This window comes from Phyllostomus hastatus, unplaced genomic scaffold (assembly GCF_019186645.2).
Source record: "Phyllostomus hastatus isolate PE091 unplaced genomic scaffold, TTU_PhHast_1.1 phas_contig_196, whole genome shotgun sequence".
Lineage (NCBI taxonomy): Eukaryota > Metazoa > Chordata > Mammalia > Chiroptera > Phyllostomidae > Phyllostomus > Phyllostomus hastatus.
The window spans coordinates 23,898,798-23,922,465 of NW_025333709.1; the positions used below are offsets into that span (position 1 = coordinate 23,898,798).

The following is a 23,668-nucleotide window of genomic DNA, read 5'->3' on the forward strand; positions in this document are numbered from 1 at the left end:
CTAAATTAATACTCAAGATCTAAAGCTCACCTTTGTATTTAAATTAAGGAAGTGAAATTTCACTCAGAAATTAAGAGCATATCCGTTTACAGGTGGAGCTGGATCAAGGGTCACAAGTATCACAACATAATAAACACTAGTTTCCCTGTAAGTTCAGTAAGATTATTTTTGACTACATGAACACATTTTAGCTTTACCTGCCAACTCAAAAAATTGAGTTGCTTATCAGAGGACACATTAGAGATTAATAAATGCTACTGAACATGCAATATAAAGGACCGTGAAGTGGGGGAACCACCATCCCTCCTAACAGCGTAACACAACATCTGCACAGTGCCATCACCTTCTTGTCCAGAGACATAAAATTATCAGTAATTATCCTGTTGTACCAATGGACTATGTTTTAACAAAATTCCTACTTTGGACAAGGCACTGTACCAGCTTCCATTTCTCTGTTATATTAAAGAATTTTATTGGACACCCAGTTCACACTGCATTAACAACTAATAATGCAATAACAAGCTCTTTTGTAATGGGCCCTTACTGTGATTTGTTTTCGTTTCATATATATATAATAAAATGGAGCTCAGCTTCAGATGTTAAATATAAACCACCTAGCCTGTAAATAAATGCAATTTAGCATTATGTCAAAAGCCCTAAAATGTGCATACAAAGGATGTTTAAGTATTGCTTTAAGAGCAAAAAATGTATCATGAACCTAAGAGTCCAACAAAAGGGAGTCATTTAAATACTGGTGCATCCCCATAACAGATTATTATGTAGTCAGTAAATATTTTTAAGATAAATGTATGCTGATATATTCATCATGCCAAAGTGAAAAACAAAACACATAAAGCGATCCAATTAGTTTAAGTGTCTATGAACTATGATTGTGCCAGGCTCACTATAATATCCTGTGAATGTCGTACTTCCATTCTTTAACAGTTGAGTTACAGCACAAGACTGGAATAGCTCCAATGTTATTTAGTTCCTCCAAAGTATCCCTCAAGTTACTTGTCCTGAAAAAAGATGCCTAACATAATGGCCCCCAAGTCTTCCTGCTCTGATTCTCACTGTACTACCACCACTGAGCATAAAGCCACACACAGAGAAACCTCCCTGCTGCCCATTCTTGAGAATGTTAATGTCACAGCCAGAGGAGTGACTCCACAGGTTCCCAGAGCTTCCAAACCTTGGGAAAGAATGCCCTCTTCCTTTACTCAGACGTTCTCAAAGCTGCCAGTGGATGAAAACAGATGCCAAGGAAAGAGCAAGGGGTTTGTGCTGGCAGCCTCAACGTTCCAGTCCAACCAGCCAGAAGTGCCCCGCTACACGCATATTTGCCAAGAAAAAGGTCTGGGTGTGTTTATTATAGCAAGTTAGTCAACAGTGGTTATCTTATAGTATTCTGGAAGATTTTCCTTTTCTTTTTTTTTCTCCCCGATTTTTATAATTAACTTCAATGAACAGAGTTTGTTTTTGAGGCAGGAAAAAAAAAAAACATTTTTTTTCAGTTAACAATTAAACACCTAAGCAGGAAATGCATCAATGGGGACCATTTCTTAAACAGCAAACTGTAAGAATAATGTCTGAGAAATATTCACAATTATCTGGCTTTTAATTCTATTTTTTAAGATTTTAATTTATTTATTGTTAGAGAGAAGGGAAGGGAAGGAGAGAGAGAGAAACATCGATATGCCAGAGAAACATTGCAGGCCCCCAACCAGGGACCTGGCCAGCAACCCAGGCACGTGCCCTAACTGGGACTTGAACCGGCAACCTTCAGGTCTGCAGTACTGACGCCCAACCCACTGAGCCACACCAGTCAGGGCTAGCCTCTAAATCTGCCCTCAGTGCCAAGCCTCCTCCTGTCCCATCGTTACTTACATTCCTGAAGACATTCTGTGTCTGTGCAGTAGGACTGGGACTGCCTCAACTACAATGAATAAGAAGAAAGGAAAGTTAGCCATTGGACTCAACCAAAAATGGATACTATTCATCAGGAAGATCACATTTTATTTTTTAATGAATGCTACCACAGTGTATATCATACCTTCAAAATCAGATACAAACACAGAAAACATTGAGGGGCTGTTTATTTTGGGGGGATTTTTCCTACTTAAAATAATTTTCAAATATACTGTGATCTACTGCAATTCACCTACCTATTTAAATTAAGAATTTTTTTTAAAAAAATTCCTGGGACAGGAACTCCTGCTCCCACTTTACTAGACTTCCCAAATGAAAAGTACTAAACTACTGAGAAGAGCTACTAGGAAGAAAGTAATGAGAATTTTTTTCTCATTGAAAACTGAAGCTGAGAGAGATAAAAAGATTCTATTTGTAGAAACTACACCTTTGAAAGAGAGGAACATACATATTTTTTCTTTTTGTTCACTTCTGTGTAAAACAGTAGTTGGATAGACAAGAAAACAAAAACAAATAACATAGGGGTTGAGGGTAGAATGGAGGAGCAGAGTAGGCTCTGGAAGAGATGGGAATTCAAGTTTTCAATGTCTATTTTTTTAATATAATCTAATTTTGGAACCATGTGATTATCATTTTAAAAAGAAAATTCAAAAGAAAAAACCTGTCTATCAATAAACATACATCACTCTTATGTATGTTCAGCCAATGCTGAGACCTTTTTGGGTGTTTAGAAATGATAATTTCACAAGTCTTAATATAGAGATGACTGCACAATAAAGAGAATGAAGAGCATGCAACTTTTCAATTCAGGCTCATTACTTTATACTGACACCCACTCTCCATTAAAGCAGTAACTTCTAACTTGCAATTGTTTGGGGAAGCAACTACAGAGCAACCTTGCTTAGCTGGTTTAGCATGGGCTCTGGGGAAGACATCTTGCTTTAAAGTCTGGTTCTGCAACTTCCTAAAGTTTCAAGACCTCTGGCAAGTTCTTTAACACCTCTAAGCTTTAGCTTCCTCATCTGGTAAGGTAGGGATAATATTACCTGTATGAGTGCTTGTCAGGATTAAAATAGGTAATGCATGTGAACTGTGGTAACAACCCAAGAAATGTTAGCTACTTTTACTGTGCCACACTAATCATGACCTCATCTAATTTTGAAATCAACAATTAAATAAATCATTTTGTAAATTGTTCCCTAAGATGATCTACCTTGTTTTGGTGCATACCACTAAATGCAATCCTATTGAATTAGAATGTGAAAACAGCTCTTAACTAATGTAAAAATATGCTATATATCTTAATGCCTTGTAAATATCAAAGGAATCAATCCAAAAACTCTTAAAATTATATATTCTAAGGACATTATAAACAAGACAAAAAATAACAAGTGTTGGCAAAGATGGAGAAAAGGGAAGCCTGGTACACTTTTGGCGGGACTGTAAATGGTGCGGCCACTGTGGAAAACAGTATGGAGGTTACTAAAGTAATTAAAAATAGAACTACTCTATGATTCAGCAATCCCACTTGTAGGTATCCAAAGAAAACAAAAACACTAATTCGAAAAAACATATGCACCTCATTGCAGAATTATGTCATTGCAGCCTTATTTAGAATAGCCAATATATGGGAGCAACCTAGGTGTCCAATGAAAGATGAATGCATAAAGATATGTACACACACAAGTATACAATGGAATATTCCTCAGCCATAAAAAGAATGAAATCTTGCCATTAGCATCAACATTAGATGGGCCTCGAAGGCATCATACTAAGTGAAACAAATCACACATGCTGTACAACCTGACTTATATATGTAGAATCTAAACACAAAAACCCGAGCTCATGGATATAGAGAACAGGTTGGTGATTGCCGGAGGTGGGAAGGTAGGGGACATGGGGGTTAGGGGTAGAGTGGGAAAAATGGGTGAAAGAGGTACAAAGGTACAAATTTTCCATTATAAAATGAGTAAGTCATGGAGATGTAATGCACAGCAGGCTGACTACAGTTAATAATATGTAAAAATATACACATTCTATAGAAATTGAAAAAGACTTATAGACCCTTGGTCACAAAACAGAACAAATGAACCTCTTAATTTGAATAGCTTTTGTTCAAGTTTTATTTGCCTTTTCCCACTAAGTGATATGTATACACAGTCCAAAATTCAAAAGTACAAAAAGGATAGTCTGTGCAAGGGGAATCTCCTCTGCTGTCCTTCAGTCTCCCCACGGCCCAGGTTTGTTGTTTTTCTGTGTATGTGAATCTTTCCAGAGATGTCCTTGTATTTTTTCAGGCATATATATCTTTCCCCATTACTCCTCCACATCCAAGTAGCATTGTAGGGGATGTAAAACAAAGAGATTTATTAGGTAAAAAGGTCCTTGGATTGAAGATCTATCTAATCACTTAAGGTATCAAACAAGGAGTCAAAATAACTCTTCTACTCAATTGATTATGCTGGGTTTAAATCTTTAGCAATGACATAGCATATCCCCAAGTCTATACCTGTGATCTAAATGACCAACAAATTATCAGTTCATTGTATATTTATAACTCAAATGCCAGCCTTGGCTTTTGACTAGAGCTCTGTTTGAACTGCTGCCCTGTCTTGAGATCTGACTTGCTATTTGTAGCTCAAAAATATCTATGAATAACATGATTTGCATGTGAAAAGCCCCCAAATCTTTATACATCCATTTCCTCACAAATCTACATCCATAGAGATCCAGACTCCTTCCTAATGCCTCCACCAGTCCCATCCTCCTTGCCAGCGTGGGTCTACCAGATGCTCACTGTGCCTTTTCTTCCTCCCCCATGGCAATCCAGGTCTGGGTCTTGCCCCATACCCTTGGAGTGGGTTTGTGGTCTACGGCAGTCACCAAATTACAATCTATAGGCTGCAGACCAATTTTTATAGTTTTACTGAAATATAGCCATACCTATTCATTTACACATTGTCTATGGCTGCTTTCACTACAACAGTTGAGTTGAGTAGTTCGCTGCCATACAGACTCCATGCCTAAAATATTTACTATCTGGTCCTTCGATCACTGATCACTGCTAATAATGGCACACATTAAAGACACCAAGGAAATACCCACGGTATAAGAGGAAAAAAAACAAGTATTTTTGTGTAGCTATATAAAAGTGTTCATTTAGAAATGGGAGATACTCATCATTTATTCACTTAGTCAAAATATTTACATATTGAATGCCTACTGTGTTTTTCCAGGTGCTAGGGATTTGTTATGAAATCCAAGACAAAATTTCTATTCGTATGGTCCATACAGTCTTTTGGAAGAAACATATAAAAATATCAGAGAGCCATGCAGAGAACAAAATAGGAAGGGACGATACAGTGGCAGTAGAGTTGCCATGTAGGCAGAGAGAGGCAGTAACACTTAAAGGGCTATCTACACGATAGTAAAGATCAGAGATGAGCATTCTAGCCAGAGTACATAACCAGGAAAGGTTATTTCCTGGTTATTTGTGAAAAAGTGAAAACCAGTGGGTGATGGGGAAACACAAAGCCAACATGAATAGGGCATAGGAGCCACGTTATTGGGTTGGCCAAAGAGTCAGCATGGTTTTTTCCGTAAAATGAGACACATCTTTCATTTCCACCAATAACTTTATTGATTTGGGTATTTTGAGTATGTCAGCTAACTCCCATGTGTTATATCATTGATTGTTCTCAATTAATGTCTCAATTTGATCACTAGCAACTTCAAGTGATCTACTGACCATGGAGCATCAGAGAGAAATCTCCAGCATGAAACTCTGCAAACCACTTTTGACATGTTGGATCAGCCACAGTACTTTCTCTATATACTGCACAAATCTTTTTTTGCGTGTCAATAGCGTTTTTACCTTTCTTGAAATAAAAAAGCATAATATACCGAAAATGTTGCCTCTTTTCTTCCATTTTCAATATTAAAATGGCTGCACCAAAATTCACCAATTTTGGTGCAGCCAAAATTCACCAATTCACCAATTTTGGTAAGTTTTACCAAATTCACCAATTTTGGTAAGTTTTTTTAAATGCACACTGATATGGCAGCTGCCACAATACGATCTAGCAAAATTGTTTCGAATGAAGTTAAAGACAACGAAGTACTACTAGGGTTAGGTTACAGATAAAATCAAAAGAACTTTTCTGGCTAACTCAATACTTAGCTGTTGTATTTAGTCAACTTCAGAACCAAATGATCTTAGTATGTGTTCAAATCATCACAGTTGGCTGTTAATGTCATTCTTCTGTCGGACTCCAACTCAAACACATACCAATATATAACAGATATCTATATGTTTTATCAATGTGGAACAGGAATACATCCTGAGACATATTTAAATACAAACATATTTTAACAATATGTTAAAATTTACATATACTAATTTTAAATGACTTATTATAACTTAAATATTTATATTACATTATAATAAAAATAACATTACAGAATACTTAGAAATTAATGTGGATTAACTCACTGTCCTAATACAATTATCATTACTATATATTCTTTTCCAGGGTTAAAATGCGCATAATTTCACATAATTACAAGTATTATAACAAATATTTATCAGGTACTTGTATGTGGTAGGTACTGTACTAAGACCTTTAATAACTTACCTTATTTAACCCTCACAACCACTGGCAGGAGGCAAGTGCTATTATTCCTACTTTACAGATGAAGAAACTTGAGTTTGGGGAAAGTTAACTAACATATCCAGTACTAACTCTCAAGTATAAATTCTTAACACGATTCCACTCTACTTTACAATGCACAAATTTTGTATCATAATTTGGGGTAACATATCACTAGCATGAAACATTCTCTCAACCACAATTATGGTTAAAAAATACTCCAGTGAGTTGATGCACTATACAATTGAACTGAAGCAAATTCAGACTAAAGTGACAGTGACCACAGGTAACACATCCTTCTCTCTGTGTCATGTGAAGATACAGCCAGAAAGCAGCTGTCTGCAAGTCAGGAAGAGAGCTATCTATCACCAAACACCAAATCTGCAGGCACCTTGACTGTGGCTTCCTAGCCTTGGGAACTGGGAGAAATAAATGTTCGCTGTTTAAGCTACCCAGTCTGTGGTATTCTGCTATAGAAGCCTGAGCTGGTAAGACAGTACCTGAACAGGAACCTACTTACTACTTTTCTATGTCCACTCAAGAACCTCATGTATAATGGAGGGACCCTTCTTTCACATGAATACAAGCTGCCTGTGGACTGGTAAACAGTGTGGTAGAGAACAGTTGTTAAACAGAGATGCTTTGAAGTAAGAAGTACCTGAGTTCAAATTCTTTGTTACTCTACAAAGCAGAGTCTCAAACTCTAACAGATAAATACAACCTATTATGAACCTTAAGATCATTGTGCGGATTAAATGACATAGTTAAGTATATATAAAATTAAATATAAAGAACTCAGTTTTCAGGATGAGTTCTTTATATGATGTTTTCAGATCACAGCAATATCATAGCTACAACTATGTGCTTAATTAAGAAAGTGCATTAGCTGACCTCAAGTGCTTCTGAACAAGCAGGATTTATACCCTCCTAAAACCTTAATCTTCACTTTGGTCTTTCTACTTAAAAGAAAAAAACCTTAAAGTCTTTTCTGTTTTGGACTTGAATATTATTATTTATATTGTGGCATATTTCTCTAACATAATGGCTTCCGAATATTTTCTTTTCTTTTCTTTCTTTTTCCTTTCCTTTCCCTTTCTTTCTTTCTTTCCTTTTCTCTCTCTTCCTTGTTTTCTTTCTTTCTTTTCTTCCTTTATTTTTAGAAAGGAGGGAAGGAGGAGAGGGAGAGAAACATCAATGTGTGGTTGCCTCTTGCACGCCCCCAATGGGGGATCTGATCTGCAAGCCAGGCATGTGCCCCAACTGGGAATCCAACCAGTGACCTTTCGGTTCGCAGGCGGCTGTTTAATCCACTGAGCCACACCAGCCAGGGCAGCTTCTGAATATTTTGTATCTCAAAATTTTATTCTTTGCCGTTAAGATCCGTATGTTTAAGTTCTTTTCCTATTAACAAGCAGATTTTCCTGTTAACAATCAATTTTTATATAATTTGTCTCTTCATTTTTTACTTTTAAATCATTTTTAATTTTTCAATTACACTTGACATACAATATTGTATTCGCTCCAGAGATTAGACATTATATAACTTACTAAGTGATCACCCCAATAATTCTCACACCCATCCGACACCATATATAGTTATTACAACATTATTAACTATATTCCCTATGCTGTATTTTACACCCCCATGACTGACCTGCTACTACCCATATGTACTTCTTAATCCCGTCAACTTTTTCACCCATCCTCCCAGCTGGCAACCATCAAAATGTTCTCTGTATATATGAGTCTGTTTATGTTCTTTGTTTTTTGAATTCAATTGTTGATATGAACATATTGCCATTTTATTTTTCATATGTTTTATCGTCTTTTCCTTCTTCTTAAAGAAGACCCTTTAATACTTCATATCATACTGGTTTGGTGGTGATGAAATCCATCAGCTATTTCTTGTCTGCGAAGCTCTTTATCTGCCCTTCCATTCTAAATGATAGCTTTGCTGGGTATAGTACTCCTGGTGGTAGGTCCTTGCTTTTCATCAGTTTGAATATATTTTGCCACTCCCTTCTGGCCTGCAAAGTTACTTATAAGAAATCATCTGTCACTCTTATGGGAGCTCCCTTGTAGGTAACTAACTGCTTTTCTCTTGCTGCTTTTAAGGTATCTTTGTCTTTAACCTATTTTTTTATTTTTTTAAATATATTTTATTGATTATGCTATTACAGTTGTCCCATTTTTTTCTCCTCATCTCCCTCTGCCCTGTACACCCCTCCCACCATCATTTGCCCCTTAGTTCATGTCCATGGGTCATACATATAAGTTCTTTGGATTCTCCATTCCCCATACTATTCTTAACCTCCCCCTGCTTATTTTGTACCTAACATTTATGCTTCTTATTCACTGTACTTTTGCCCCCATTCTCCACCCTCCCTTTCCCTGCTGATAACCCTGTGTATAATCCCCATTTCTGTGATTTGTTCCTGCTCTAGTTGTTTGCTTAGTTTTTTGTTTGTTTTTTTTAGGTTCAGTTGTTGATAGTTGTGTTTGTTGACATTTTAACATTCATAGTTTTTTACCTTCTTCTTTTTCTTAGAGAAGTCCCTTTAACATTTCATATAATAAGGGCTTGGTGATGATGAACTCCTTGAACTTGACCTTATCTGGGAAGCACTTTAGCTGCACTTCCATTCTAAATGATAGCTTTGCTGGACAAACTAGTCTTGGATGTAGGTCCTTGCCTACATGACTTGGAATACTACTTTCTAGCCCCTTCTTGCCTGCAAAGTTTCTCTTGACTGAGAAATCAGCTGACAGTCTGATGGGAATTCCTTTGTAGGTAACTGTCTCCTTTTCTCTTGCTGCTTTTAAAATTCCCTCCCTGTCTTTCATCTTGGGTAATGTAATTACGATGTGCCTTGGTGTGTGCTTCCTTGGGTCCAACTTCTTTGGGACTCTCTGAGCTTGCTGGACTTCCTGGAAGTCTATTTCCTTTGACAGATTGGGGAAGTTGTCCTTCATTATATTTTCAAATCAGTTTTCAATTTCTTGCTCTTCCTCTTCTCCTTCTAGCACCCCTATGATGCAAATGTTGGAATGTTTAAAGTTGGCCCATGGTTCCTAAGCCTCTCATATTTTTGAATTCTTGTTTATTCATTCTGTTCTGATTGTTTATTTCTTCCTTCTGCTCCAAATTGTTGGTCTGAGTCCCAGTTTCCTTCCCTTCACTTTGGTTCCCTATACATTTTCCTTTATTTCACTTTGTACAACCTTCATCTCTACCTTCATTCTGCCACCAAGCTCAATCAATTCTGTAAGCATTCAGATTATCAGTGTTTTGAACTTTGCATCAGATAGGTTGTCTATATCCTTGTCACTTAGCTCTTTTTCTGGAATTTTGATCTTTTCTTTCATTAGGGCCATATTTCTTTGTCTAGGTACACCTGTTACGTTGTAAAGGGTGAAGCCTTAAGTATCCACACCAGGGCAGGGCAACCCTCTTTGTGGCACTGTCCGTGAAGGAGGGGTCAGAGGGAACAATGCGGCTCACTCTCTCCACTCTAGCCCCTTCTTTCTGTCACTTCCCTCACTTCCCACAAGCAGGTTGAGCCCTTTCAGGTGCTGATTCCCAGGTGGGTAGGTTGTGGGAACTCTCCTGTGACACTAGGAGTTTCACCTGCACTCAAAACCCCCACAGGATTTTAAAGCTAGAGGTTTTGAGCTTTTAGTTTCCTGGTCAGCCACGCCCTGCCTAGCCCACATGGTCCACTGCCTTCCCACAGGTCCGCTCCTTCTGGCTGCCCATCTCCACGCCTCCTACTGGTCTGGATGAATGTTTAACTTCTTGGTTGTCGGAGTTCCTTGCAGTTTGATTTTCTGGCGGTTCTGGTTGTTTATTGTTTTTAAAATGATTGTTTTCCTTCTTTTGGTTGTGCGAGGAAGCAAAGCATTTCTACCTGCATCTTGCCCAGAACTCTCATTAATCTATTTAGGATAAGGAGAAGAAAAATTGCTAGAATAAAGGTATGCACATTTTAAATTTTGATACACAGTCCCAAATCACAGGAGAGGAATTTTAAAGAAATGACAAAATATAAACAAAGTACATTCAATTTAGGTGTTTCTGCAAAATCACATCACTACAGAAGTCCAGTGTTTCAACAGGAAGACCAGCTGGAATGTAATATTTCCGATTATACTGAACCCTTAATGACTAAGTGACATCTCTACATATTTCCCTACAACATAAACAAAAATAATTTTGAAGGACCACAATAACCAATGCCTATTTAAGCCTCAAGACTTCAAATACCAGGTAAAGGCAAGTCTGAATATTTTGAAAAGCTGATTTGTCCTTATGATATATACATACTTTCCCCAATCCTACAAAATACCATCTGAATTTGAATTTAATTAATTTATTGAATTAAATATCATCACAAATTTTATGGCTATTGTTAAGACAACAGTACAATCTATATGTTATGTCCTTATGGTACAGTCTATCCTTATGAAATATACATACATAAATGCACAGATAGGTGACTGGGAAGTCCACAAACTTAATGCAACCTCCAACCGTGCATACAGTACTAGTCGTGCAGTGGGATGGGTGAGTGGGTGGAGTGGGGGCAATAGGAAGAAGGACTTTGACATTTTGCTCTGTATTTCTCTGTTTATATGATTGTAATTTACGTATCCACTTATTTGTGTTGTTAAAAGAAAGTAAAAACAGACATACACATGAGGCAAATTCTAAAAATCAGACTTTGATTTGCTGTCTTGGACTGAATATGTGGTCTCCTCAGAATCTGTGTGTTGAAATCTTACCCTCAATGTGATGGTATTAAGAGGTGGGGACTTCCGGGGTGATAGGTCATCAGGTTGGAGCCCTCAGGAGTGAAATTAGTGCATTTATAAAAGATGACCCAGCCCTGGCTGGTGTGGCTCAGTGGACTAAGCACCAGCCTACGAACCAAAAAGTTTCCAGTTAGATTCCCAGTCAGGGCACATGCCTGGGTTGTGGGCCAGGTCCCCCCAGCCAATTAATGTATCTCTTATCAATGTTTCTCTCCCTTTCTTTCTCCCTCCCTTTCCATCTCTCTAAAATAAATAAATACAATCTTAAAAAAAATAAAATAAAAGATACCCCAGGATGTTCACTCTTACCCTCTCTTCAAAAAAGAGCCAGAGCACTATTACCAATCACACAGTCTTCCAAAATCTTGCCATTCCCTATTAAGAGATGAAGTCTTTCCCCTGCTCTTGAACCTGAGAGCAGGCTTGTGACTGCTATAACCAAGAGTTTAGCAGAAGTGTGGTATGTATGCAACTTCTTAGGCTACATCATAAAAAGTATCCAGCTGCTGCCTGGTTCTCTCCCTCCCTCCCCCATCCTCTCTTGGGATGGATGTTTGCCCTTGGAGCCAAGCTACAATGCTGTAATGAAGTCAAGCAGCCACTTGAAAAAAACCGTATCTCAGTGTTCTTGCTGACAGTACTAGATCAGGTATCAACCACCTATCAGCATCAACTGGAAGACAGTGAGCAAAAGTCTCCAGTTGTTTCCTGCTCCCGCCTGAGTCTTCCAGCTAAGAATCTGGACACTGTACAGCAGATAGGCTACCTCTACTATGCTCTGTATGAACTACATACAAATAGTTTGTCAGCTTACTAAAAGGTAGTTTCATGCCACTTAGTTTTGGGCAAATTTTTTATACATCCATAATAACTGAAACAGCATATTAGAAACTGTTAATATTTTGTATGAGTAAAATGGCAATAAGGAGTTGGGGAACACAGAGAGAGATTTTCTTTACCCTTTCTACATTTAGTACTGCTTGAATTTATGCCATGAGGACATGCAATAGTTATTTTTTTTTTTATCTTTTAAGTAAAACAAAGTCAACCACAGGGAGGACTATCTAGTGTTCAAGTGCCTGGATGATAGTGAGAAAAAACATTAAGATTTATCATGGCTGGTGTGGCTCAGTGGACTGATTGCTAGCCTGCGAACTGAAAGGTTACTGGTTCAATTCCCTGTCAGCATACATTCCTGGGTTGTGGGCCAGGTTCCCAGTTGGGGGCATGTGAGAAGCAACTGACTGATATTATCTCTGACACTTAGATGTTTCTGTTTCTCTCCCTCTCTTTCTCCCTCCCTTCCCCTCTCTCTGAAAATAAACATCTTTAAAAAAACATTAAAATTTTAAAGAAGTCCAATAAAACTTTCTTTATTGACTGAAATAAAGCCCAGAAGGTGATCATATGAATAAAAAGGCCTTGTAGTGCCCTGACTGGTGTGGCTCAGTTGGTTGGGCGTCGTCCCATAAAGTGAGAGATCGCTGGTCATTCCCAGGTGGGGCACAGGTCTAGGCTGAGGGTGCAATCCCCAGTCAGGGCGAGTGTAAAAGGCAAGTGATTGATGTTTCTCTCCCACTTTTTCTCCCTCCCCCTGTCTCTAAAAATGAATAAATAAAAATCTTTAAAATAAAAATAAAGGCTTTGTAGCAACATGGAAAATGCTAAATATTATTAATGAATATTGTTATTATACATGGTATATTATACACACACACACCATAGTATCTAAATATATACTTGTTAAAAAGATCTGGGAAGAGGTATACCAAATTCATCTAGGGAAGTAAGGAATAAGCCAGATTTGGAGAAGTGACACAGAAGTTTAGTCTTACTTTTAATGTACGGGTTGTTTTTTTAAAGAACACATTCATGTATTATTTATATCAATACTTATATTTTACAAAAACTAGAATAAGTAAATAGCAAATATATTAGTAGTAGATATATTTGCTATATCAGGTATTTGCTGGGTAGAAGGATTTCTTAAGAACTTTTCATGAAAGAAATACAATACAAAATTAAATTTAATTTAAAACAGAAAAAGAAAACTTACCAGGCCCACATTTTTCTTCCAGGTAAAAGTCAATAGGTCCTAACATGACTTATTTAAGTACAGTAAACTAGTCACAATTTGCAAGGCCTTCGGGCCATATACAGGAATCTGACCATGATCTCCCAGATCACATGCATATAGCACTTTAATACAGAATCAAATTTAAGAAAATTTAAAATGCAGAAGTTTCAATTACACTGTTTAGATTAGAACTGAAATACAGAGCTCCAAAAACAAATAAAAAGGATTATCTGCATTCCAAATCTTAGGTTACAACATAGAATAGAAAAAACAGAGCTTCATTCAAGTTCAGATTTCTAAATCCATCTGTTCTCTCTTTCTGGAACTCCTATAATTGTATAAGAAACTATAAACTAAGAGACAGCCAGTCAAGAAAAACAAGAGGAGAAGTAGGGACCGGCAAGGGTGCAGAAAAGGGTGAAGCCAAAATAATTCTGCAAATGGCTGCAACGGGGATGGAAACAAAGCCTCCCCATCCAGGCAGTTTTTATGGCAGTTTTAAGGAAATAAGTTGTTTAAAACAAAACAAAATGAAACTAGATACATTAATTATACATACTTCTTAAAAAAAATACTACCTTCAGAGGAGGCACAAAAATACTAGACAACATAAAGAAGGATTTATATTAGATTATGCTTTGTGTTGTCATCTTTGGGCATATGTAGTAGTAGTCTACAACATAACTAAATATCCACATTTATCACTGGGCATACTCCCATATTAAGTTAATAAAACACAGACTTGTACGTAACATGATAAAGATACCTAATTTTAATTGCAAAAACTTACTGTATTTTCCTATCTACCTCTCTCAGTCCTATTAGGCAGTATTCAAAGCTCTAACTCCAGTATCAAACTAAGACACAAAAAAATCAGGAAAAAAGTCAGATAATATCTCTATTTTTAATGTTTATGAACATTCCTGAGACAAACAGAAACATATGCACCTGGCAAAATACATTCATTAGGAACAGTCTAACACTTGTGTAACTCAATAATGTCCATTCATTAAGAACAATCTAACACTTGTGTGATTCAATAATGTAATTAAATCATAGGAAGGAGACATGCCAAAAGAGTAAGTAAAGCTGTCACGAGCACCCCAAAATGGGCATTGTTTGTACAACAGTGTTATCAACCTTGAACTTAAACACTGTTTATAAAGTATCATTTTAAAACACTTCTATAATAATTCAGAGATAGAATCATTTACATTAAAGTCCATATCACAGACACACAATAAAATAAATGAAAATCAGATTTATATTCTTTGCACTGCTACAGCTTAGCAGTCAATAATCAAAACATACATAAATACAGATGAGGCAGTAGTAACGAGTTTGAATTGCTACTGTATCATTAAGCCTTAGGAGACATACGAATTTATTTATGTTTTTATATACATATATATGTATTTTATATACATGTAACATATTTTGCATTTTGATGAGAAAAAATTCTACCAGTTTAGAAATCAAAGAAGGTGAAAGAAGAGAATAACATCTTATTAGACTTACTGAAAAGCTAAACATCATAGAATATAGTACTTTTTTTTCGAATCTGCATTCAAAAATTTTATTCTCCAGTGGAAAAGTCTGTAATTACAAATTTTTGTATATAATTGTACTGCTTTTAATACCTTTGAAGATGCTTACGTTTTAATTAAATTTAAAATTGTTTTTAAATTAATTGATAATGCATCCACATAGTTTTAAAATGTAAAAGCACAGTGAAGAGTCTCTCCTGCTGCTTTCTCCTATTCCTCTACCGCCCCCTAGATTTCAAATGCAGGGCTTTTTAAGGTGCCTGGAGGAGACAACAGGCAGTGGAGCAGAACTCAGCGTAGAGAAACAGGGCAGAGACTGGAGCTCAACTGTCGGGGTCGAACGTCCCCTGCCACGCTCTAGTCAGCTCCAACACCTGGGCACAGTGACTTAACCTCTGTCATCTCGGTTCCCTCATATGTGAAAGGAAAAGCTCCATCGGACGCTTAGAATACTGCCTTGACTCCCTTCAAACTCTCCCCAATGTTATAGTCATGAGTCCCTTGGATATCTTTTCTATGAGATATCCCTTGGAACCTCTTCTATGCATTTACAAACATATATTGACCTGCATGCCCCTCTCTCTAACCTTCAAAGGCACCTGTATGGCTTTTGCTAGCATTTCTCAGGTACTTCTGAAACGCTTCTTCTTTTATTTCTAGGTTTTCAATTCTCTGTTGTTCGGGACATAAAGGTTTGTATCTTGTTGATGGATTTTCTCTTTCTTTCTTTCTTTCTTTCTTTGGGGGGGTCAATATAATTCTTGTGTTCCATTTAATTGTTTTGGCTTTGAATTATATTTTGTCTGAGATTTCGAATATCACATTCTTTGGGGACAGTTTTTCCCAATTGTTTTATCATTTATCTAAGGTACCTTGTTCTCAGTGCCTGCCTCCCTCGTACACAAGCATTTAAAAACTCCAATCTGTCTCTTCTAATATGGCAGTATAACCTATTTCATATTCTCTTCTAATGCAGCTGTGCCAAATCACATGGTGGTCCACTTACTTCAACTACTTTGCCTGTTTTTCTGCTCATATTTATTAATAAAGGACGAGGTTGGTAAATAAGTAGGGTATACGCTTCCCTTATCGAGGAAGCACACAGGCAGGTTAGAAAATGCCTTAATGTTCAAAGCAGGAAGACTTCATTCTAAGGCTCTATATATAGTACATTTCATTCCTGGAACAGGCATTCTTTCCTTCCTACTTTACATCTACTATAGAGGTTTGGGGAAAGAGCCCTCCCCATCAGTATTTCACTGTTCTTAGAAAGCAGTAATCCTAGTTTTAGCATAGCAAAGGCCTCAGCCAGTCACCTCGTATTCCCTAAAGCGGGAAAAATATATAGCAGATCTAGCTATCCAAAAGATTCACACCTCCTTTTTGTACTGCCTAACTTGGAAGGTTTTTGCTTTTTGTTGCTTTAATTTTTATTAGTTGTTCATGTACACAATTTAAACACTTCTGTAAGTTTGTTCCCCTCAAATCAGTTGCTCTTCCCTTCCTACCTATTTCCCCTCCACAAGTGACTACTTTCAACTTTAAGCTGCTTATTTTAGTATTGGCTTCCATTTTATATATATATGCATATATGCATATATATGCATTACTGCTACTTCTTGATTTTTCAGTGTTAAGTCATTAATTTAATCTGTCTCCACTGACTCACCAGTGTAGAATATGAAGATCAAGTTCTCTCTTTTCCGGACCCCAGAGCACATGTATCCTCTCCCCACCTCTTAATAATAGTTATTAATTTAATAATAGAGTGATTGTTAAAGTAATTATTATTAATTTATTTAGTTCAATAGTTTTAACATTATTATGACCATGTAAATGCTCTTCACAGTTGAGCCATATAGTACAATATGCTTCTTTTTCCTTTGCTTTTTTGATTTTAGAGTGGAAGGGAGGAAGAGAGAGAGGAACAGAAACATTGATGTGAGACAGAAACATCAATCAGGTTGCTTCTCATACAGGACCACCCCCCCGCCCCCCGGCCCCCCCCCCACGCCCCGCAACCAGGACTGAACCCACAACCTAGGCATGTGCTCTGACTGGGAATCAAGACTACAACCTTTCAGTTACAGGACGATGCTCCAACCAACTGAGCCACATCGGCCAGGGTGGCTTTTTCTTTTCTGTACTATATCTGTGTTTCCTCAAAACTAACGATTTTCTTTTGTTTTTTTATATACTTGGTTTTATATGACTTTTCACAACTTGTTTTCAGTTATCTAGATCACAAGATATCTAGAGTCATCAGGTGTTGTACCAATTCATCTTTCTGAAAAAGTCTCTCCTACAGCCTAGCGACACCCTCAGTGATCACCATGGGATCTCCCCTCACCGTTATCCTGACCTTGTAGTTCTGGTACCATTATCCTGACCTTGTAGTCCTGACCTCCCCTCATCGTTATCCTGACCTTGTAGTCCTGGTGCACAGCGATCACCATGGGACCTCCCTTCACTGTTACCCTAGAAGTTACTCTTGCCTCTCTCATGGCCTGAATCTGTTTTTTTATACTCCAAATCTTAGTCTTCTTTCTTGATTTATGCCTTCATTTTGATGAAAAATAGTTCATTGTTTAGCAACCATCTAAGAAAGGATACATGAAATAAATTTTTGGAGAACAATTACTGAAGACCTCCTACTTGACTGATTGGTTGGATACAGAATGCTGGCTTGGTAATAATTCCCTTCTGAATTTAAGGTCATTGTGACAATGCCTTCCAGTTTTGCTGTTGACAAGTCTCGTCTTTAGACTCTTGATCTTTTGTATATGACCTGTATTTTCCAGGAACAGCAAGAAGGCCAGAATTGTTAGAGTAAAAGGAGCAAAGGGAAAGAGTGGGGTAGAGGGGGACAGATTATCTAAAACTATGCAAATTTTGTGTTTTCACTTTGAGTGTTATGGGTAGCTACTATAGGATTTTGGGTAAAAGAGGATCATTACTTAGCTAATCAAAAATAGATCACTTCAGGTGCCGCAGTGAGACTAAACTTGAGGGGCGTGGAACATGGCAAGAGGAGACCTATAGGAGACTAATTCAATAACCCAGGCAAAACATAATTATAGATTAGACCAGGATATTGCATTGGGGGTATGAGAAATGGCTGGACTGTGGATATGTTTTTAAGGATACATTTTGAGCTAAAAGGATTTGTTTCTGCATTAACTATGGGGTTGAAAGAACAGAGGAAAAAATTACCCAAAATTTGTTACCTGAGCAACTAGAATAATAGAGTGAATAGAGAAGATAGAACAGTATAAGCTTGGGGGCAGGAAAAGGAGTTCAGCTATGCACAACTCAAGTGTAAGATGTTGACTAGTTACCCAAATGGGGATGCTGCGTCACCACCCAGGACACAAAAGTCTGGAACTGAGGAGCATCAGCATCATGACTGGACTCTTGTTTGGGCACCTGCCCTCCTTTTGATCTTAGTCAATGTCCATGCCAGGTTCTCGCATGTGAGCCACAAAATATCCTTTTATAATGTCCTTTTCTGTTTGAATCAGCCAGAACTTTGATTACTTATGATGAAGAACCTTAACTAATATCGCTACTAAGGAAACAAGTCAGTTTTAAATTGTGGATGACTTCATTAAAATTAAAAGGAACTAATGGCAAAATCTTAACTGCTCCTAAGCTGAATATATCCCTTGGTAAAGCCCATATATTTCCACAGGACAGGCAAAACTAAACTGTAGCCCAGCATATAATTCATGATCTAACTATAAATACTCATTAAATTACTCATGTTGACCCAAGTTTCTACTTGCTATGAGTATTTTAAATCCTTAGGAATCAATAATACTCTAACTTATAAGGAAACCCAATTACATGAGGAGAAAAATAACAAAAATTCCAAATTAGTACTTGAAATTAATGAGATGTTACTCTATTACAAGGATGAATTAAGTCCACTTTCAGAAAAATGAGAATAAACCTCTGTTCTATCATCAGACTGTAACACGACATTATTACATCTAAGGGTTTCCTCAGATGTAACAGGTTCCCTTAAATGCACACAGGCATCTAAATTCTGACAGTTATGACTAACAGAGAAAAATTATACCCTCAAATAAACCGCTTTTAAAGTACAGAATAGGAAGTGAGTTCAGAGTTTCACAGTGTAACAACATAACAGGTAGTGATAAAAAAGGTCCTCTGAAGTATGAAGAGTAAAAACAAATGGATGCATGGCAGGTAGAAAAACCTGTATATTATAAAAAGTACTGATTACATTTAAAATAAAAAATTGATACTTTTTATTAAATAACCTTTCTCTGATTATAAGATATATTACCACATAAAATACAGGGATCAACAAGAGAGAATTCTCACCCCAAATCCTACAATCCAGACAACCACCATTAACATTTTGATATACTGTATTTTGCCGTGTTTAATATGCACCCATGTTTTTGGCCCAAACTTTCAAAAAGTCTTTCATTTTAATTTTTAATTCAATATTTTATTTATTTATATATAGATACTTGTGTTTGTATTATAAAGGAATTTTAGCATTTATTTTTTAACATATTATGGTACAAGAAATTTTATGCAACAAACTATTACAAAACACAGGAACAGATACAAGGTACTTCAGGTACTACCCATGTAAAATGCGCACCCTTATTTTTCCCTCAAAAATTTGGGCAAAAGAGTGCATATTATACATGGCAAAATACGGTATTTTCTTCTAGTCTTTTCTCCTGTGCACATATATGAGATATGTGTGTGTGTATGTGTACAATACAAAAGCAAGAACATACTAAATGCCATTTTTATATCTTCCTTTTTTAACTCCATATTATGTATGTATTTTTCCCATGTTATTAAATATTCTTCAAGGACAATTATTTTAAACATCTGTATAAGATTCTATCATATGAATGCCATGATATAATCACTACCCTACTAGTAGGCATTTAGGTTGTTTATAAATTTTTACTACCATGAATAAATGCTATAGTAAACAGTATTATACATAAAACTTTAATAAATTTCTGAATTTAGAGACACTATTTCAAAAGATACTTTTTCAGTACAAACATTTAGAAATAGCTTAAATATCAAGAATAGATATGGCCCAATAAAGCTGCCTGATTATGGATTTAACTGAAAGAAAAATATGGATGATATAAAAATTACAAAGCACCAGCGTCCCACTGGAGCAAGCCCTGCTCCATAGGGTCACCTCCTGCGCAGCAGCTCCTCTGCTATAGTTGCAGCCAGTCCTCGAAGCCGATCGGCCTGGGGGTCAATTTCTCCCAGTGATGCCAAGAGCAATCAAGGCTCAACTACAATTAAGACAGTGTGCACAGCCCACACAGGGGCACATCTGGAGCGCCCAGCTAGGGTAACTGGGAAGGCTGCACCACTGGGCTCTACAGGACACCTACTACATAAAGGCACTCTACCAAGTCCAGAATATAACAACTCTACCTAATACAAAGAAGCAAACATAGAGAAGCAGCCAAAATGCAGACACAAAGAAACAGATCCCAAATGAAAGAACAGAATAAAACTCCAGAAAAAGAAATAAATGAAATGAAGGCAGGTAAACTACCAGATACCGAGTTCAAAACAATGGTAAAAGGATGCTCAAGGAACTTAGAACTTCAACAGCATGAAAAAGGACATAGAAATCATAAAAAAAGAACCAGTCAGAAATGAAAGATACAGCCCTGGCTGGTGTGGCTCAGGGGATTGAGTGCTGCCATATGAACTAAGGGGTTGTTGGTTCAATTCCCAGTCAGGGCACATCTGGGTTGTGGGCCAGGTCCCCAGTAGGGGGCACGTGGGAGGCAACAACACATTGATGTTTTTCTCCCTTTCTTCCTCCCTCCCCCCTCTCTAAAAAATAAATAAATAAAATATTTTTTTAAAAAAACAAATGAAGGACACGCTAACTGAAATAAAAAATACATTACAGGGAATCAACTGTAGATTTTGATTTGAGAATCAAATTAGTGATCTGGAACACACACACAAACAAAGAATCCAAAAAAATGGAGATAATGTAAGAAGCCTCTGGGACAACTTCAAGTGTACCAACATTCACATCATGGGTGCACTAGAAGGAGAAAAGAGAGAGCAAGAAATTGAAAACCTATGTGAAAAAATGACAGAAAACTTCCCCAACCTAGTGAATGGAATAGACACACAAATCCAGAAAGCACAGAGTCCCAAATGAGATATACCCAAAGAGGCCCACACCAAAATACATCATAATTAAAATGAAGTAGGTTAAAGACAAAGAGAGAATCTTAAAAGCAGCAAGAGAAAAGCAGTTAAGTTACCTACAAGGGAGCTCTCATAAGACAATCAGCTGATTTCTCAACAGAAACTTTGCAAGGCAGTAGGGAGTGGAGAGAAATATTCAAAGTGAAGAAAAGCAGGAATCTACAGCCAAGATTGCTCTACCCAGCAAAGATATCATTTAGAATGGAAGGACAGACTTCCAGCCAAGACAGACACATAGGTAGACACACTTTGCCTCCTCACACAAACAAAAGAAGGACAGCAACACATTTAAAAACAAAAAATAACCACAACTGTAAGAAAATCAAACTGTATGGAGGTCTGACAACCAAGGAGTTAAAGAAAAAACATTCATTCAGACCGGTAGGAGGGGTAGAGACGGGCAGCTGGGGTGGAGAGAATACAGGGTAAGGCAGTGGACCAGGGTGGGCAAGGTGGCGTCTGGTGGATTGGGTGGTCCCACATTTGCATGCAGATAAACCAGGAGGAACAACTGGGGAACAAGACAGGCCATGCAATCCAGGATTCCAGCATGGGAAAAGAAAGCCTCAAAACCTCTAGCTGTAAAACCTGTGGTTGTTGCGGCGATAAGAGAAACTTCCAACTTCACAGGAGAGTTCACTGGAGAGATCCACAGGGTTACACAATACACACAAACCCACCTACCTCGGAATCATCACCAAAAGGGCCCAATTTGCTTGTGGGTAGCAGGGGAAGTGGCTGAGCAGGGCAAGAGCCAAGCAACCAGCCTTGTTCCCTCTCGGACCCCTTCCCCACACAGAGCACCACAACACAGTAACATGGGTTGCCCCATCCTGGCAAATACCTAAGGCTCTGCCCCATGGAACATAATAGGGGCACTGAGACAAAGAAATATAGCTCCAATGAAAGAACAGATCAAAACTCCAAAAACATAACTAAGCAACAAAGATAGCCAAGCTATCAGATGCAGAGTTCAAAACACTGGTAATCAGGGTGCTCAGAGAAATGGTTGAGTATGGTCACAAAATAGAGGAAAAAGTGAGGCCATGCAAAGTGAAATAAAGGAAAATGTACAGGCAACCAACAGTGATGGGAAGGAAACTGGGACTCAAATCAACAATGTGGAGCAGAAAGAATAAATAAACATTCAACCAGAACAGAATGAAGAAACAAGAATTCAAAAAAATGAGGAGAGGCTTAGGAACCTCCAGGCCAACTTTAAATGTTCCAACATCTCAGTCAGTGGTGCCAGGAGAAGAGGAACAGAAAGAAATTGAAAACAAATTTGAAAAAATAATGAAGGAGAACTTCCCCAATCTGGCAAAGGGAATAGACTTTCAGGAAGTCCAGCAAGCCCAGAGAGTCCCAAAGAAGTTGGATCCAAGGAAGCACACACCAAGGCACATCATAATTACATTACCCAAGATGAAAGACAAGGAAAGAATCTTTAAAAGCACCAAGAGAAACAGAGACAGTTACTTACAAAGAAGTTCCCATAAGACTATCAGCTGATTGCTCAAAAAAAAAAAAACCTTACAGGCAACAAGGGCTTGGAAAGAAGTTTACAAAGTCATGAAAGGCAAGGACCTACATCCAAGATTGCTCTATCCAGCAAAGCCATCCTTTAGAATGGGAGGGCAGATAAACTGCTTCCCAGATAAGGTCAAGTTAAAGAAGTTCATCATCACCAAACCCTTATTTTATGAAATGTTAAAGGGATTTATCTAAGAAAGAAGAAGATCAAAACTATGAACAGTAAAATGACAACAAACCCACAACTATCAACAACTGAACCTGAGAAAAATAAAAACAGAAACAATCTAAGGTCAAATGTAATTTTAGGACTGTATAAATGTAACTACCCTTAACAGTTAAGTGAGAGCTTGGCGCTGCCACCGGGTGGAAACAAGGTGCCAGGCCAGATAAAACAAGGTGGAGGGTCAGATTAAGCCCGTGAACCTTGTGTTTGCCACCTGTGATCTAAGCAAACAACTAGAACAAGAACAAAAATGGAGATCACATGGAGGGTTATCGGTGGGGAGGGGGAGACTAAGGGCAAAGATACAGGGAATAAGAAGCATAAATGGTAGGTACAAAATACACAAAAGGAGGTTAAGAATAGTATAGAAAGTGGAGAAGCCAAAGAACTAATATGTAAGACCCGTGGACATAAACTAAGAGGGGGAATGCTGGTGGGAGGGCGGTGCAGGACAGAGGGGAATAAAGGGAGGAAAATAAATGGGACAACTGTAATAGCATAATCAATAAAATATACTTAAAAAAATAAAAAAGAATGTAAGGACATATAAAGAGCTTCCCAGAAAAGAAAAAGGCTAAAGGAGTTCATTACTACCAAATCAATATCACATGACATATTAAAGGGTCTTCTTCAATAAGAA

At 37.5% G+C, this 23,668-nt stretch overlaps 1 protein-coding gene across 6 annotated transcripts in view; it reads right to left on the bottom strand.

Moving 5' to 3' along the window:
* SMIM14 (small integral membrane protein 14) overlaps window positions 1–23,668 on the bottom strand; it is a 64,137-nt gene that overhangs the window by 11,624 nt on the left and 28,845 nt on the right. For all 6 annotated transcript variants that reach the window (XM_045834301.1, XM_045834307.1, XM_045834302.1 and 3 more), the window contains one exon: window positions 1,888–1,936. In XM_045834301.1, coding sequence (XP_045690257.1) covers window positions 1,888–1,936 — 49 coding nt within the window. The remainder of the gene's footprint in view (window positions 1–1,887; window positions 1,937–23,668) is intronic.